We start from the raw sequence: 16,953 nt of genomic DNA, 5'->3' as shown, positions 1-16,953 counted from the left end.
GACCGTCATTATTTAACAGTGATGATACGAGCCAACAATACAGCAGCCGACAGCCCTTTCGCATTTTTCCTTCTCTTGTTTGAATGTAGAATTTTTGTCAGAACTGGATCAGTAAGTAGCCGTTTTTAATGAGGAAAGTGCAGCACAAAAATCTGTAGTGATTTCAAGGTCCTAACAGCTGAACTGAGGATCTTTATGATCAGTATAGTTTGACTTGGCCATTTAATTAGACCAACGTCCTTGTCCTGCTATACATGTGGCAGGGGAATCGAGTTATTGACTGAAATGTGTCCAACACTGCGTCGCTGTGGACTGTGGGAGAAAAGGCTCAAGACATTCTGCTCCTCATAACTTTCTCTGTGGGAGATCGTCCTGCTTGTAAGTAGAGCTGAATTCACTGCACAGGCATCTTTAAATTTCTTGAATGGGATAAGATGTTATAAGTGACAGTAAGTTAACATGTAGTCTTAATGGGCTGATTTAGATACAGAAAACTATTAGTGAGAGCAATTTTACTGGGAATTCAGCTCAAGTGATACACACAGATGTTTATTTCCATCTTTTTGTAAAAATGGTGGAATGTAACTTCAGTCTAGATGAGTGTTTACAGGCTGGAGTTATTCGATCTCAACTACACTATCTGGGTGTGTGAGTCCAGTTTTGAGAAGCTTGATTTTGTACAATCTCCATCAAACTAACATGTTTGCATGATTTTTAAAAGTTCAGTTTTGGTCAGGCTTTCACAGTAATTTGTTTATTTCTTAGTTTCATATGAAGAAGTATTCAGTATTCAACCTCTTAAGACCTTCAGCTCTGCAGATTTTTTTATTTTACAGTACTTCCATTACAGAACTACCTTCTCCATTGATGAAGAACACTTTACACCCTTTGTTTTGGCAGCACAAAGAGGGCCTAAACCACATTGGTAGTTTAAATTTTATGGCCGATCTTTCCGTATTACTTTAAGCTATTCTAACCACATGTTCCCTAGTTTTTTCCCATCAGGGTGACATTTTAACATAGGCACCAGATCAAAAGAGCAAGTGCAGCAAATTAATTCCCATTATTCAATTAGAAGGGACAAAGTTATGGCTTTGCATGCCCACTTTTTGAATTTTTAAAGAAACTATTCCCACAGGGTCTCTGTAGTCGGGTGATAATATTTTAGCAGCCTATGTGAAATCTAGCTTAATTGTTTTGTTAAGGTGCACTAATTATGTCAAGCGGTTGTCTCGCTTGTCGAATAGCATTCAGATCGGAAGAGGAGATGCTGGCAGAGTAACTGAAACATTTCTTTTAAATCCTAAGTGGCCACTGACAGCGCTACAGCTTCGTTGTATTGACCCTAAAACTCAGTCAAATGTCATAAAGTAAATATTTTTCCCCACATACTGAAAACAATTCTTCAGGTGGTTTGGTAGGTTTTGGTTCTGGAGATGGTATTGTGAGAACTGGGAACCCTCAAGTTAAGCATTGTTTTACTAACTTCAATTAAACGTGTTTGCTGGTGTTCAGTATGGATCATGATTCTATTTTGGTTCTTTTCATTCGCATGAGGCCACATATAGATGCAGCTACTTTAATAAGTGAAATGTGAGATAAAGGTTTAGAGTCACCAATTGTTCTGAGGGTGTGGCCATATTTTTTTTAGGAGTGTAATATTTCAACTTCCCATGAACAAGCAAAAACTGGATAAATCCAATCAGATAAGTCAGGTTTTTGCCTCAATTGTTTGTGCTCTGGCGCCCTCTGCTGGTAGATTTACTCACCTGCTTGCCATTGTGAGTTACAGATGACAGAATGGTGCGAAGGGTCTTGAAGCCCATGGCGATGTCCAGCAGATGAGCAGCGAAGAAGAAGTTGTTGAAATGTCCAAAAATGGACATGATGGAATACCAGATCAGATACAGGAAGTACTGCAGGAGGGAAGAGAACACCTTTCATTATCGCCATCATTACACTTTCAGTTAGAATATATCAAGTACTAATGAACTGTTCAACCCTGTCCTCAATAACCACTTAAAGATAATGAGAATATTATGGTCCATTCACAAGAGAGAGAAAGCTGATTTATGATATTAAACCATAAGCCAACTGTTATTGCTCCCTAAGCTCTTTTTCCGAACACTGGTTTACTTCATCTTTCTCCCGGTATTGTGATTGCGTACTTGTTTTCACAAAATAAACTTACATTGTCAGTCAAAACCACGCCCATTTTCCAGACATGATACTTTGTGTCAATGGAGCTCAACCTGAAGACGAGAAAACAAAAGTTTAATTCCAGGAGTGATGTTAAAACGAAGCACGAGATTGCTAATCAACAGAATAAGCACTATGGAAAAGCAAGTTATGATGACTATCGTATAGAAAGTTACTGTAAAGCACAGTTCTTTTAAATGTGCTTTATAAATGCATTTAATTTGAGTAGTGATGTACACTGATATTGAACCATATGAGCTTTACAATGAGGTCATGAGGTTAAACTTCTGCTGATTGTGGATGTTTTTGTCTCACGAGGAGCATCATCTAAGTTTCTCAAAGTAGGAAAAAGTTTTGCATGTGAGCTAAAGTAGTTTTCTAATTTTTTTTTTTCCCTCAGTAAGTGTGTCAATTTGTCAGGCTTTGTGTCTTAATCCTGCATCTGCCAGTAGGAATAAAAACATGTAGATTCCCCAAAAGAAAAGACTTTCTTCACTGCAATTAGGTTGAAAAAGATAATATGATTTCAAAGTCAGTTCTAAACTAATGGTGCACAAGACCTAGATCATAATTACAACATTGATGTTAAAGTCAGAATCTAATTATGAAATACTGAGATACTCGATCTTATGTGTCTACATTCTGTGACTGACTTTAAATATAAACTCAACATCAAGTTGGGTAATGTTTTAGGCCTGAGATGAGACCTGTTTAACTCTGAATTATCTCAATAATTTGCAACATGTGGCAACTTATTTTTAATAAGTTACAGTATATATCTTCTGTGGCAGCAATGATTTACAAAGTCCAAAAAGCTTACCAGACTACCCATCACGTGTTTCGTATAAATCCATCTCCTACAAACTAGTAACACAGTGGGAATTGAGTTCTCACCAGGAGAGCAGAGAAGCTTCCTTTTCAACCGTCTCCACTGTGGGGTCGAAGTCTAGAGCGTTCTTATCCAAACCTAAAAGCTCAGCGATGCGTTCAGCCCCGTACATGTCACCATATTTGTTGATCACCTACATATACAAAAGGAGCACAGCACAGAGCAGACCAGCCACATTACATGACATTAGACTGTTTTAAAGAAAATCCAGTCTGTTTAAGAAATGGTGAAATCATTCACAGCTTCTGATAGGGGAACATAAATCATCCCATCATAAAAATGTTTACAACAACACAATTTCCTGTTGGAAAACCGTCTGGAAATAAGTGATACATCTGATTTCACTCAATACATTTTAATATCCAAAGCTACGATGTCATGACCCTGGTATCAGCCTCTTCCAGCAACCTAGTCATACTGGCTATATCAGGGAAAAGTCACATGCGCAATACAACATGGATGTTATTTTATGCATCTCCTTCCCTCACACTCACCTTGCGCTTGATAAACTTGTCCCAGTAATTGTTAGGGAAGGACCTGCAATGCAAAACTAGAATTGTGACCTCAGTGGTTTAAAAAAAAAAAAAGAAGCTAAACAGGTTGTACTTTACATTTCTCGCCTTATGATATACAATACTATGCAGAAGTCTTAAGCCATCATTCTTTTCATCAAATCTTCAAAAGTTTCTATTGATATTGCCAGGCTGCCTTTTGTTCCGTTCTCTGTCAAGATGAATCCACACAGCTTCAATAATGTTGAGGTCCGGGCTCTGGGGAGAATTCATCCCTCCATAAGACCTGTTGCCACTGATTTTCAGTCCACTTCTTGTCTCACTTAGCGTAGCTCAGCCTTTTCTCCCTGATCCCCTTCCTTAAGACCTTCAGAAAGCCTGGAGAACTATTACTCAAGACCACTTAAAAAAATTACAAGAAAGTCTGGCACCTTGAGAGCAAAATGTGAAGAAGTGAGGATGGCTCTAGCCTTCTGTACAGTATTTTATGTAGTGAAGTTTAACAGGGAGGCATGAAAGATTACTGTTACAATTTCAGTCTCCAACCACATTTAAAATATGGTCACAATCTCATGTTCTGATGAAGATAAATCACTTTTAGATGCAAATCAAAATTGAGATCCATGTTAACAGTGCTAACAATGGAAGACACTCACGGTGTGTTGATTACAAGTCGATCCCATTGCCCTTTGATATCATCATCTGATGGCTGCTCAGTGATGTACAAACCATCGAATTCAAGCTTCCTGGCAATCTCCTTCTCCCTCTTGAAAACCACCAAAGGAACCTAAAAGCAAGACATTAACACACATTCCCAAAACTTTATTTAACAGCTCAGTGAAAGCAGACTGCTGAAGCAACAGAAATATCAAATATTTGTACCTTCAGACAGTAGTACCCGACCAGACAGACGAGCGAGATGACGGTGTGGAATATAGCCAGAAAGCGCAGCGTTGGTAACATGTAGCCAGTGCTCTCCTGAAGCACAAACTCATCCATGTCAAAGAAAGTGTTCTCATCATCCTCATCACCACCCCAGCGGAGTTCTTCATCAGTCTCCTCATCACTCTCACCGGTGACCTAAACCGCAAAATATATAGTCAATCTAGTATATTTACGTTTCTGTTTTTCCTTAAAATGCCCTCTACTGCACATTGAGATGAAGGTGTGCTCAAATGGGTTATGACATTTTATTTCAGAGAAATGGTAGTTTTAGGCTCTCTCTGCTATGAAATGCAATGGCCAGAGTGGGTATCCGTTGTACCCATGTATTGCACACTTTTACCAACAAATAAAATCTAAGACGGTGTACAGACGATGTAATGTATGAACCATCCCGTGTAAAATATTTTCCCCATGACTATCTGGCATCCCCACAGAAATCAGCTTGTGATCTCTCGGTTGAATCTGCATTAAACAAGACTGAATGAGCTACTTCCTCATTGTTTCAACCTTGTTTTCTGACATCCCTTTGCATTCTTAATATTCACGCAACAGCATTGAAAGAAAATTCTAATTTTTTAGATTCTTATTCAGCAGCATTTATGGAAAATTCTGTTACAGTTTGCATAAGCTTTGGATCCAAATATAACTTGTATTACCTTATAGAAGAGCAGGATGAAGTTGATGGCAAAGCACACAAACAGAGCCAGGAAACGGAGGTTGTAGAAGTTGCGAGCCAGGTAGTTCTGGAAAGAAAACGAATGAAAAACAGCATTACCTACTGCTTTACACTGTCCAGGACTAAAGTGAGGACATTACAAAATGAGTCAATACTGCGATGGCTCACCACCATTTTGGTCAGGAAAACATCAAAAATAGCAAAGATAGTCGACATGAAGGCAGGAGACGCCTCTTTGGGCTGACTTGATCTGGTTTTGGGTTTCTCCTCCGTTACAGGCTCCTTAGCCTCCTCCTCCTTTGGTTTATCCTCCTTCTCCTGGTTCTCTGTGCTGTATCAGTTGTATTTGTTTACTTTAAAGTTGATTTTATTTAGTTTAATGATCATTAGTTTTGATTTGACTTCCTGTTACTCACTCTGCTTTTTCTGGTTCGCTCTCTGGGGCTTCTGCAGGTTTGGCAGCAGCTTTCTGTAACACAGAACATGTTTATGACACAATAGACTGGACGGGATCATGAAAGGCAGATTTCCATGCACAGACTGTTTCGTGATGACGGACCTTCTTCTGATCAGTTGTGGAGGACTCGGCACACAGCTCAGAAACATCACCCAGGCCTGGCTCCACATGTTTTCCTCCCTCTTTTTTAGGCATATTCAGCATCTCCAACATCATGTCCACCTCTGCGATGTCCCCTGATGGTGCCATTGCCATGTCCAGGCTTCCTGATGATTCTGTAGTTTCCATTTTGTCTCCTTCTATCACATCACTATGGATACCAAACTGAGTCGGGTCAGGCATGTTTCCGAGGATGTCTGTCACCTTCATATTCTTGGCTCCCTCAACGAGCCCTCCACCAAACATGGAGGACCAGATCACATGGAAGAAACCAAAGATGAGGCTGTAGATTCCTTTAAAGAAGCCAGTGAAGAGCATCCAGATAAAGGAGAAGAAACCCATGATCATCTCCTTGATACTAAGCTTCTTAATTTTCTTGAACTGCTTGCGTGCATTTTTAATGGAAAACATCTGGCGCACATCTGAAATCTTCTTCTTGACTGAGCGACACGCAGTGGTGAAAGCAGAGGCTGACTGCAGGGCGGCCTCTTCCTCTCCAGCCAGCTCCTCCAGGATGCTGTGACCGTCTTCCTCCTCCTCCTCTTCAGGCTGTTCAATCGCGTCAGGTTCAGAGATCTGCGAGGCCAGCTGCATCTCAAAGATGGTGTCCTCACAGAAATTCACAAACATCTCCATCTTCTCACTCTCTCCTCCCTCATTCACCACATCAAAGATAAACTGACGTTTGGATTCCTTGACTTGTGGCTTTTCCCACTGCTCACGGCTCGACTCGCTGATCTCAAAGTAAACCCTCTCAATTCGCTTTGCGCTGCCCATGATTTCAATACGACCCAGATAAGGCTCAAAGTAGCTAAGCAAGCTTTCTGCCAGATCTAGGAAGGTGACAAGTCGGGAGTCATGGGGCATATGTTCAGACAGGTTGGTCAGTAGCACAGCCACATTAAAGCCAATATCTTTGGCTGGCTCATGGAATCGCTCCACAAACTCCTTGTAATTGAACATATCATTCTCATCGGCCTCTGCACACGAGAGCAGGAATTCAATCTCCGACTGGTTGTACTGCTTCTGACTCTCCATCGACTTCTGGAATTCCTTTTTAGAAATAATGCCCTTACACTCAGGGTCATATTCCCTGAAGTTGTCAGAGGTTGTGAGATCCTTCAGCTTGAGGAACATATCAAAGAACTTGAGGATCATCTCCATATTGTTTGAAGACTCCACCAGTGTGTCAACCATTTGTTTTCCAATTGTTCCATTCACCACATTACCTGCATAGGGATGGCACAAATACAGAAATTCTGTTCTGGCTGCAGGTGACGGTTCAAAGTCTTACTAAAGCACATTGTTTATGTCCAACCAAAGTACAGTGTCTGCTAATTTTCTCTACATATTAGTATGTACCCTGTTTTTGACAGATTCAGACTCTTACCCTCGAGTAGAGACAGCAACATGACAATCATGTCCTTCTGCAAGTCCATCAGCTCCTTCAACAGCTCAATCTGACTGGAATCCTACAAGGAGATTAGGATCTATTAAAGAGAGTTTTCCCAAAATAGACCACTCAGCTGTTTACACTGTGCATTCTTTAGATATGACATTTTATTATTTTCAAAAGCTGTGCACATAAAATAACTATAGTTATAACTATAGTGTCACAATGCTCTAGCAGTAATATATCACACATTTGTCTGTGACAACTGAAAATGTTATTTTATAAAAAAAATAAATAAATAAATTTTAAAAAAGCTTTTACTGGGATTTGCTAAAATCTGCTATGCCTAAATGAAAAATGAGGAGCAGACACGAACTGATGTCGATCATTAAAACTTATGCAGCTGCCCTGATGCGTACAGGGTGGCCTCCTCTAAGGGGGTTTGTTGTCAGAGATGAAGCCCAGCAGAGAGGGACCTGCAAGTTGTTTATTTGAATTCATAAGGTGGGTTCAACCTCTTAAAAGGATTACCAAGTACTGCTCCAAATGTCAGATTTAAAGCATTGTTTACTTTTTAACACTACCTTAACATATGGAGAAAAAAAATATATATAATATATTTCAGATGTTTTCAGTAAGAGTTTTATTGGGGATATCCAAAGCTATTTAGCCTCTGTACACCGTGTTATTCTAGTTAACAAGAGATTACTAAGCCACATAGGGTTACATTAAATAAAGTGCAACATAAAGTATATCTCTGTAAGAAATATAAAAAAATTAGGAAAACAAATGGTTGAATGTACCTGTGACAACTTCATCTGCATGTTTGCAAACACATGCAAGAAACCCACGACTGCATCCCAAAGTCTGCTATGAGCTAAACTCTGCTGGTTCCCAATACACGGGCCCTGCAGGTAGGAGAGACGATGGGAAAAATTAAGCATAAATATTTGAAAGTATAGACTTTGCAGAATCATTAGTTTTGAGGGATTTTGCCTCTTACCTGAATATACTCAGTCAGTGAGTTGAATATCTGCTTGGCTACAGATAGAGCTTTGGAGAAGTTGAGCTTTCCAGTCTCATCAATTACATCTTTGCCAGAGTAGTACCAGTAGAAGTCACTGATAGATTCCTAAAGTGGAGATCAGCAATGAGGAATATCATAACTGATCACGATAAAAAGATGACAATAAATCAGCCTTGTGTATTACACACCTGAAGACGGAGCAGATAGTCCACAGTGCTGATGATGATGTTGACTGTGGTTGTATTTCCAGTTTGGGTTCTCAGGAAGTTCTGGAAATCTGACAGCAACAATCGACTCCTTATAATCCACTACTTTCTCATTAAACAGTATAGAAAATAAATGTATTCAAACAATAAAACTCTTATTTGTCTTTGTAAAGACAGTTTTCTGCAGCACACAAATGTAACCTCACCTCCATTGTGTCCCTCGCACAGAAGTTGCAAAAACCGAAACAGATCTTTAGTAAACTCATCATTCTGTAGCACCTTGGAGCCTTGACAGAACAGATGTTTTGGTGAAGACAGATAAAACACCACAAATTGAAATATTTTTGCTTAATATGAGGGGGGTATAATGTGTGAAACCACCCTCAGTAGCTATTAATGTGAGGCAAGCAAGGCAGGTTTCATGTTCAAAACATTTTTGAAGTTCAGAGCCTTTAGATTGCAGATTAAAAACTGAATCCAAAGTGCTTTTTGTAAAAATGCTTTTATATTAAACAACAGTGAAACACTAGGACATTTCCATAAGCTGGAATAAGCCTGATAACTTTCACATGCAGGCCACGACTGGGCCTGACAAAGACCCAAAAACCAACCCAGTAATCCAGTCAACAGCTATACAAAATAAGCTAAATGCAAATCTGTGAGCAGATAAAGCCATGTGAAAGTTAGAATTACGTATCGTAACCAGCTTTGTGAAATAGGCCCCAAGTCCAAAGCAAGACAAAGCTTTGCTTAAGCTGTGGAAGAATCCACAGACCTTCAGTCAAACCCTTGGGAAGTGTCACTGATAGCCTTCAATGATATATTTGATTATCAGTAATAGGATTTGCATTAGTAAATGTTAACGTGGAGGGGATGGGAACAAATGTAACAGAATGGGACAAGCAATGGATTCTGATGATCCAGTGTACGTGTACTCTAACATCAGCATGCACAGTGTCTCCCTACAGACATCTGAGGGAAGGAAAGGATGGGTTCCAAATAAAGCAGGTTGTTTGGACCGCAGATATGGAGGGGACATTCAGGATGGAAGCATAGCCATATCAGGATGATCTTAATTTGCTATTTACCCCGCTCAGTGTGGACTGCCATCGATGGGTTTTTAAAATAACAGGAAGGAGACAAACGATACACGAAGACATGAGCAAAAAGAGAGGACACCGAGTTACAATACAAAGAGATATGAATACATCAGCTACGAGTGAAAAACAAAGACATGCGGTTAAAAAGAAAATCATAGGCCTGGCTTGCATCTAGGTTGCTTCTAACAAAATAAGAATTCAGTTACGATCGAAAATCCCAAACAGTTGCTGAGACACCAGTAGTAACTGTGAATTGTTAAACACAGAGCTCAGTGGAAATGTTTAGCAGAGGACTGAATGATGAAGACAAACGTAGTTGGATGGAAGAAGAAGCATCAAGTGAAAAGTGTTAAAAGTTAGAGGTGAGGGGTCTGTTTTAATACTGGACCATGTGCTGCGAGACCAAATGTTTTTCCCCTGTTACTTCAATAGCCTGAGTATCATCAAAAAATGACAAACTGGGAATTCTCTGTACTAAATACAGTGTACACCCTTCTGAAATATATTTACAATTTACCCCTACTTTCTTTACAGCAAAAGACAGTACAGACACCACAGTTGCAACTCAAATGTCTAGAAGACTTTAGCACAAGAAGCAAACTACTTGAATGAATCAAAATTCATAGCAATGAAATTTTGATTATCTCAGAAGCCATACAGAAAAAAAAAGACGTTTGAAGAGATACTGACATTCACCAGTTCTCATGGTTCAGCATTAGCTGTCATTAGTGTGTGTGTGTGTGTGTGTGTATTGTAGTATCTTCAGTTGTTTTATAATCAAGAATGACAGTAGGTGCTCTAACAGCAGAGATCTACTGAACTTCAAGAGTAAACCGTGTCAAAAATGTACAGCTTTGATGAGAGAATATGTACAACATCACAAAGAAATCACATCACTTACTTGAACCTTCCTCTGTCACCATGCCAAGTCCCTCTGCTTTGTTTTGCCTCTCAAATGCATTCAAGTCCAGCACACTAAAAGAAGAAACTCGAAAATTAGCACCCGTCAGCTCTGTAATGCAGCCAGAATAATATGATAATGTTTACCTGCAAGACTGCATCAGTCCTGAGAGACTCTTGAAGAAGCCTGCATCTCTTTTTTCTTTCAAGTAATCAAGCATTTTCTGCAATGATAGGAGTAAAGCTTAGGACTTTAAGAATAAAACTGCTAGATTTTGCTGTGTGGATAAACTGGCTGCATTTAGTTAATACTGGATAACCTCACCTGCTGAACTTGCACATTGCCTCCATTTAGGATGGAGATGCCCAGTTTGAGGGTGCAGGTCACCATGGGCCCCAAGCGACCTGATGGCAGAAATTTAAAGTTTTAAATTGAGTATATTTAAAATTGCTCAAACGGAGTGTAAGTTGTACATTGCCCTCCTTCAGCCATATTTCTTAATGATATTAAATGCATTAAATCTAGGACCAGTGCCTAAATAGATTCCAGTTGGTGTGACCTGTTTTTGTTTGTGGAGGACTGACTAACAGTACCTCTAACACATTGTGCAAGCATAATTAGGAAACTAGAAGAACTAGAGCATTCACTGTAGAAATGCAGCCTCTGTGACTCATACTTTCATAGCGATGCCATTATGATACACATGCAATGTTATGAAATCCTTGTTTACTGTTTTAAGTGAGATGTGGAACTCTTGCATAACCAGGCTGCAAATCATGATTTATTTTCATTACTGAACAGTCTGCTGATTCATTTCTTAACTGGCATATTATTTGCTTTCTGTTCAAGAACTGGCCAAAATATCCAATAGTCTCCGACCACAGTAAACGCCCATCATAGAGTGATTGTGTCGAGACGGCAGCTCAAACATAAAAGTCGTTCAAATTCATGAAAGCAAAAACTGCAGTTTCCCAAATTTTCTTTTTTATGTACTAAAGATCATTTCAGCTCTACCTTTAAATACAATTAACAGTATAATGAATTGGTGTCATTTTTTGTGATTTTAGCTGAAGAAAACACAATGAAATGTAGTGGATCAGAAGTATGAGGTGTTACAAAATGAAAAAAATACTGAAACTACAAGTACCTCAGTTTTGTACTACATATGTAATTACATTCCACAACTGCAGTTTTCCTTAAAAACTTAAAAGATTTCCTCCCCTCAAACCTTCATGCGTCATATCCTTTTCAGCTACCACCGGCTGCCACTGAAACTGTATTCATACTTTGTGAGTACAAGTGACATAATGCTTGTTGTCTGATTCTTATGAATTTCCTTCAGTTTTATCAGAGAAACCAGCCTGGTCTTGTGAAATGGTGTACGAGTAACACACCAAGTTATGTCGCATGTTATCACTCTGCATCCTTTTGATTTTTTTCCCCACTTTTTTTCTTTGCGAGCCAATTTAATGGCATAAAATGGCATGTGAAAGCCCTAAAAGGATCATAAATGACAGGGAAAAGTGTGCCCAAAGACATTTAGATGATCACAATGTGCTAATCATTCTTCCTGTGCCTCCAAGAACAACCAATGGGTTGTTGGTATCCAGTTTAAAGAGCCACTATTGTTATAATTAAAAGGTCAGTGTTATCTGTCAAAGAATATAAATGCTGCAGGATTAACAGCTTGGAAATAATGTGCAGATTTCCTCTTCATATTGCTGTAACAGAGTTTTGGATGAAAGGATTAGAGACAATCTGATCGTTATTACCTTTGCTGGCACTGATCATCTGCAGCACCATTTCAGCTGCCCCACGAGCGTGCAGCCTTGCCTGCTGATACAGGATCTTCTGCTTTTCCATCTCCTTTTCCTGAAGGAGAACACATGTGAGCAATAATTCACAGAAGAGACATTTGTGAGAATCTGTCAACCAAACAGCATGAACCAGAGTACCTCAAACGTCTTTTCTTTCCCTTCTTCTTCCTCTTCCTCCTCATCCTCTGCACAGCTCTGACAAAACAGAAAGTAAGAATTTAAAGTGTTGAATTTATCAAGTTCGTAGAGAGAATAATTCAGAAGTGGTCACAGAACTTAAAAGACTACTACCTTTGCCATCATGTCTGCATATGCAATATACAAAGGATCTACTTCCAAGTGACTGAAAAAACCAAAATCAAATTGCATTACTATCAACTGTAACATACAATAATGAATCAGTAATGAATTGATTCATCGATGTTAAAACTTGTTTTCTGCAATCAAACATTAAAAGGCACCTTCTCTCTGTCAGAGCATTATGGCTGAAGTGGAGGATGAGTTGTTGGAGAGGGTCAGGCTGAATCTCAGCCACCTCCTCTTCCTCTTCCTCCACAATCTTCATTGGGGTTTTCTGCAGAAATTTGGTGTAAGGGGTTAGGTCAGTCCAAATAGTATCTTTCATATCAATCACCCCCACAGCATCTTAAGTACTTCAACATTTTCTTCACACAAACTCGCCATGATATCTGTGTGCACTTTCACACATTTGACAAAAACACTTGCATGAGTAATTCACATAGCACACAGTAATTCATCTAGCACCAGCATGCAAATAATTTTTTTTTCCCCAGTGATTCTTGGAGAGGACAAGACAAGGAAGTTAAAGAGTGGATTATGAACGGTGTTGGGACACGTTTTCAGAATCATGCATTTTGGAGCAAACAGATGCAAGCAGTAAGCTGAACATGAAGAATGATCCTGAGAAAGAGGGACCATCACAACTACACAAGTCTTCACGAGTCCAAACTAATCAGAATTGTGGAATTAAACTGACTTCCTCCCAAAATAAACTGATAACTGATTTACTGTATTGGAAGTTTCTACTTTCATATTTACTAAATGATTACGTTTGAGTGTTTTGATGAATTTGCTGCACATCTGCATACAATGACCTTCACATGACTACGCGAGCATGCCACTGACGATATGGCCACAGAACGTACTGTAACGTCACCTTCACACACTTACAGAGTACAGCGAAAAGACAACTGATGGGTTGGATCCAGTTCTGACAGCCAAACAGCTAGTAACAGTCTCCTATTGTAGTGAAAGGCCCTCCTTACCACTGCAGTCAGAAAGGCATAGCCTGCTTTTTTAGAGCTGTGAGTGCCGGAGCTGGCCCTGTGTCTCCTGAGTTGGTCATGCAGCCTCTGACCCCTGACGGATCTCTGTCTGAAGGATCTAGCACGCCTAGAGCGGGGGCCCCTGGATGCTTTGGGCGAGGTCCCCACCCGGGCGTGCTCCCAGGGCTCAACGGGCGCGGAGCTAAAGAAGCATTCTGCAGACAGGACTGGCAGAGGGGTGCCAACGCAGGGCACATGGGGCGTGGGCAAGTCAAGCCCAGTACTTACTGCCATATCCTGAACTAGCTTCTCCTCAAAGGAGTACTCCTCTCCCTCTATCCAAAGTCTCTCAAAGGCCGGGATGAAGAGGTTGATAGCACGATGCCTGGGGAGGGGGAGGTGAGGGGAGGTGGGGAGGAATGAGGGGGAGTGGGGAGGGAGGTACAGTGGCATTAGGGAGGGTTCTGGTGAGTTCTTTCGGAGGAGACAGGAAGGAGAAATGTCAGGGGGAGGGAGGGGTTACAGGAAGTGCATTTCAGGCAGGATGGTGATTGGTCAATGTGGGATCCACTGGCTCTTCTGACTGGTCATGTTTGGTTTCTAAAATAACTGAAATTACCTCAAGCAGGTTGGAAAATTCGTTGTTGGAGCATGCACTCTTAAAGATAGATGTGCAGTTTTCCAACACATCAGCAGGTCTATTAAACTTTTATTTGAACTTTCAGGTATTAAAGAAAAACAAGTTCCTCCACAAAGACGGACAGATATGTTGGAAAACAGCTCAACCCTACCCAAAATGTTAGTTGAAAATATTATAGTAAAAGTAAAAAATTACATAAAACAACCTCAAATTTACTAAGAATTATGTTGTAAATGGAAATCAAGACTACTTTGTTCTTTCTTCTTCTTTAATTTCTTCATTTCTTCCTTTTGACATCACCTGAAACAAAACAGAGGCCTGCAGCTTGCAGCATGTTTCCACTTTCCATATAAGGTTTCTTTTTCAGTCAATTCTCTGCTTCATTCTAGCTGACCAATCAGAATCAACAGTGCAGAAACAGTTGGTTGCTAGGCAGAGATCAGTCCATAGCCTGGTAGATGAAGGGGAGGGTTGAGCAGATGAAGCATTTGCTCTTAGTGTCACTTTACCGTCAGCAGGGAAAACAGGCGGTCAAAGCTGGAGGCTTTGAATGCCCTTTCAAGCCAAACCTCCCGATAGCCATTCAGGAAGTAATTATTATTTTTGTATCTGAGAGAGGATGAGGTAGTGTTATGCAAGAAAAACAACACAGAGGAGAGAATGTCATTAGGGAGGCGATGAGGGATTTACATGGCCTCAAAAAAATGACCACCCATCAAACCCCCCACAGCTTTTAGTTATTGTTGTGCACTGTTAGACTGACAAAAAGCAGGATGTGTTGTTTAAACAGGAAATTCCCATATTTAGCTATTGGACGTAATCAGTTTCAGATGTTTGACAGGTGAGAGAGGACAATACAAACAAACCAAAAAAACTTACCTGGGTAGATTGTAAAGTGGAGCCATGCGGAAACAAGCCACTACAGCACGCTTCCGCTGTTTAGACAGAAGCTTCTGAATAACACACTTCTTGTTCCTCAGAGGTTGTTCCACCTGAGATATGACAGGATTTGTCAAATGGGGGGTGCACAACATGCTGAGACATGCCAAGTTTTCTGCTCAAAGCCTTTTTCTATGGTTGATATATAATTATATAGAATTTTAATTTCCAGTATATCATTTTTGGTCACCGACATTTGACAAATTAGCTCAGTTAAACGTCAGTGATTTTGCACTTTTCTATATTTATACTATACTATTTCTATAAAAATGTTCACTTTTAGTTCCGTTACTTCTGCAGACCAAAACATTAATCCCCAAAGGACCAAGATTAATTGTGAAGATAACAGGTACCTTAACTGATGAAAATAAATGTTTGTGGCAGCTCTACTTTGATCAAAACACAATACATCTGTACCTGCTAAAGCAAAGATTTTGTTTCTTTTCTGCTACATCTTGCTTCGTGACAGCTTTAAATGCGGTTGTAACATTTAGAGGCATTTTGTGGGATTGCCATTATTTATTGCCCTATCCTGACGGCAGAAATGGAAAAATGTGCTTTTACCTGGTCCAGGTGGAAGACTGCAGCAGAGATGCTCTGGATTCTCTCCACACTGTTTTCTGGGTTTGCAGACTCCTCACTCTTCACCACAACATCCTTGTACAGATTCAGCTGCCAGTGAACAGCGGGATCTTCAGACTGGAAAAACACACACAAAAATAAATCAAATCAGTTAAGAAACCACTGCGAATTATACATATACAGTACAAAAACAAATACAAATATAAATACTGTATACAAATATACAGTACTAATACAGCACTAATTAATCACATTGCTTTTCCAGATTGATGGTATTCTGAGCAAAGCAATGACATTAAAGGCTTTCTATTTTACTCTTGCTTCTTAAATTGCTGAACATGTAATTTTACCTTGTCCTGAAGGTGGAGATTCTGACGCAAGTGCTCCTTCACCTCATCATCTGTGTCTTTCTACAAGGAGAAAGGGTGTTCACAATATCAAAACTGCACTACAGTGTAATTACCATTTCTATACATTAAAACTTGAGTGTGCATATCGAGCCATCTTAATATTTAGTTTATTTCATATCTGCTGTATCATAGAGGAATGGTTTTTTTAGCCAACAAAGGACTTATTGTTCTGTGATCTTTTGGGATATACCTCAACATAATAAAATAGAAGTTCAAGTTGCAGTTTTAAAAAAAGTGCAGCCATGAAAAGAAGTGTCGCACAGAAAAAAAAGCCCCATAAGTCTGCTCAAAAGGCACCACGCTACCTGAACAATTCTGCACCAGAGCAGTTTGTAGTATTTGTCTTCAAAAAAGCTTTGCTCCAAACTTGGTTAAAATGATCATATCAGAACACTGGTAAACACCTTAGATGAGGGACTACTTCCTCCCTTAAAAAACTAACATTAACTAACTAACCATGGATGTCATTCTGTTCAAAGGTGGCATAAAAATCTTCGCACCAGTTCCTGTTCTGACAGCTCACCAGACTGTAGCGTATCTTTGCCAAAGAGATGAGCTCCTGGTCTCCTGGAGTGCACATGTTCAGGCCAATGGGTAGCAGCTTCTTCAGGGCAGCTACAATCAGAGACGTCTGAATGGAGTAGTATTCACCACGGCGACGCTTGTGTTTCCTCTCCTGGTCCCCACCTGACTACAGACAGAGATAAGATTGAAAAGATATACTTCGAGTATGATTGCATAAGAGCTTATGGTTCTGTGTGTCTGTGGTATAAAGAGGTCACTATATGCTTTTTGGGGGTTTCCCTTTCTGGGAA

General features: G+C 39.9%; 1 protein-coding gene across 2 annotated transcripts in view; it reads right to left on the bottom strand.

The window, feature by feature from the left end:
* ryr3 (ryanodine receptor 3) overlaps positions 1–16,953 on the bottom strand; it is a 116,014-nt gene that overhangs the window by 3,885 nt on the left and 95,176 nt on the right. The window contains exons 73-99 of one of the 2 annotated variants that reach the window (XM_072362402.1): positions 16,662–16,829; positions 16,079–16,138; positions 15,711–15,845; positions 15,087–15,199; positions 13,856–13,952; positions 12,743–12,855; positions 12,573–12,624; positions 12,420–12,476; positions 12,237–12,336; positions 10,789–10,868; positions 10,611–10,687; positions 10,465–10,538; positions 8,670–8,750; positions 8,446–8,534; positions 8,234–8,362; positions 8,034–8,138; positions 7,228–7,309; positions 5,781–7,066; positions 5,638–5,690; positions 5,390–5,552; positions 5,202–5,288; positions 4,483–4,680; positions 4,257–4,387; positions 3,583–3,625; positions 3,094–3,221; positions 2,192–2,252; positions 1,770–1,916 (exon numbers count right to left, since the gene is read on the bottom strand). In XM_072362402.1, coding sequence (XP_072218503.1) covers positions 1,770–1,916; positions 2,192–2,252; positions 3,094–3,221; positions 3,583–3,625; positions 4,257–4,387; positions 4,483–4,680; positions 5,202–5,288; positions 5,390–5,552; positions 5,638–5,690; positions 5,781–7,066; positions 7,228–7,309; positions 8,034–8,138; positions 8,234–8,362; positions 8,446–8,534; positions 8,670–8,750; positions 10,465–10,538; positions 10,611–10,687; positions 10,789–10,868; positions 12,237–12,336; positions 12,420–12,476; positions 12,573–12,624; positions 12,743–12,855; positions 13,856–13,952; positions 15,087–15,199; positions 15,711–15,845; positions 16,079–16,138; positions 16,662–16,829 — 3,909 coding nt within the window. Of the gene's footprint in view, positions 1–1,769; positions 1,917–2,191; positions 2,253–3,093; positions 3,222–3,582; positions 3,626–4,256; positions 4,388–4,482; positions 4,681–5,201; positions 5,289–5,389; positions 5,553–5,637; positions 5,691–5,780; positions 7,067–7,227; positions 7,310–8,033; positions 8,139–8,233; positions 8,363–8,445; positions 8,535–8,669; positions 8,751–10,464; positions 10,539–10,610; positions 10,688–10,788; positions 10,869–12,236; positions 12,337–12,419; positions 12,477–12,572; positions 12,625–12,742; positions 12,856–13,855; positions 13,953–14,716; positions 14,817–15,086; positions 15,200–15,710; positions 15,846–16,078; positions 16,139–16,661; positions 16,830–16,953 lie in introns of both variants that reach the window. The other variant, XM_072362401.1, reaches the window with a different exon arrangement.

Source organism: Leuresthes tenuis, unplaced genomic scaffold (assembly GCF_036924035.1).
Source record: "Leuresthes tenuis unplaced genomic scaffold, fLeuTen1.0.hap1 SCAF_13, whole genome shotgun sequence".
NCBI lineage: Eukaryota > Metazoa > Chordata > Actinopteri > Atheriniformes > Atherinopsidae > Leuresthes > Leuresthes tenuis.
The sequence above is the reverse complement of the archived record's forward strand: the minus strand, read 5'-3'. Positions and strand labels throughout refer to the sequence as shown.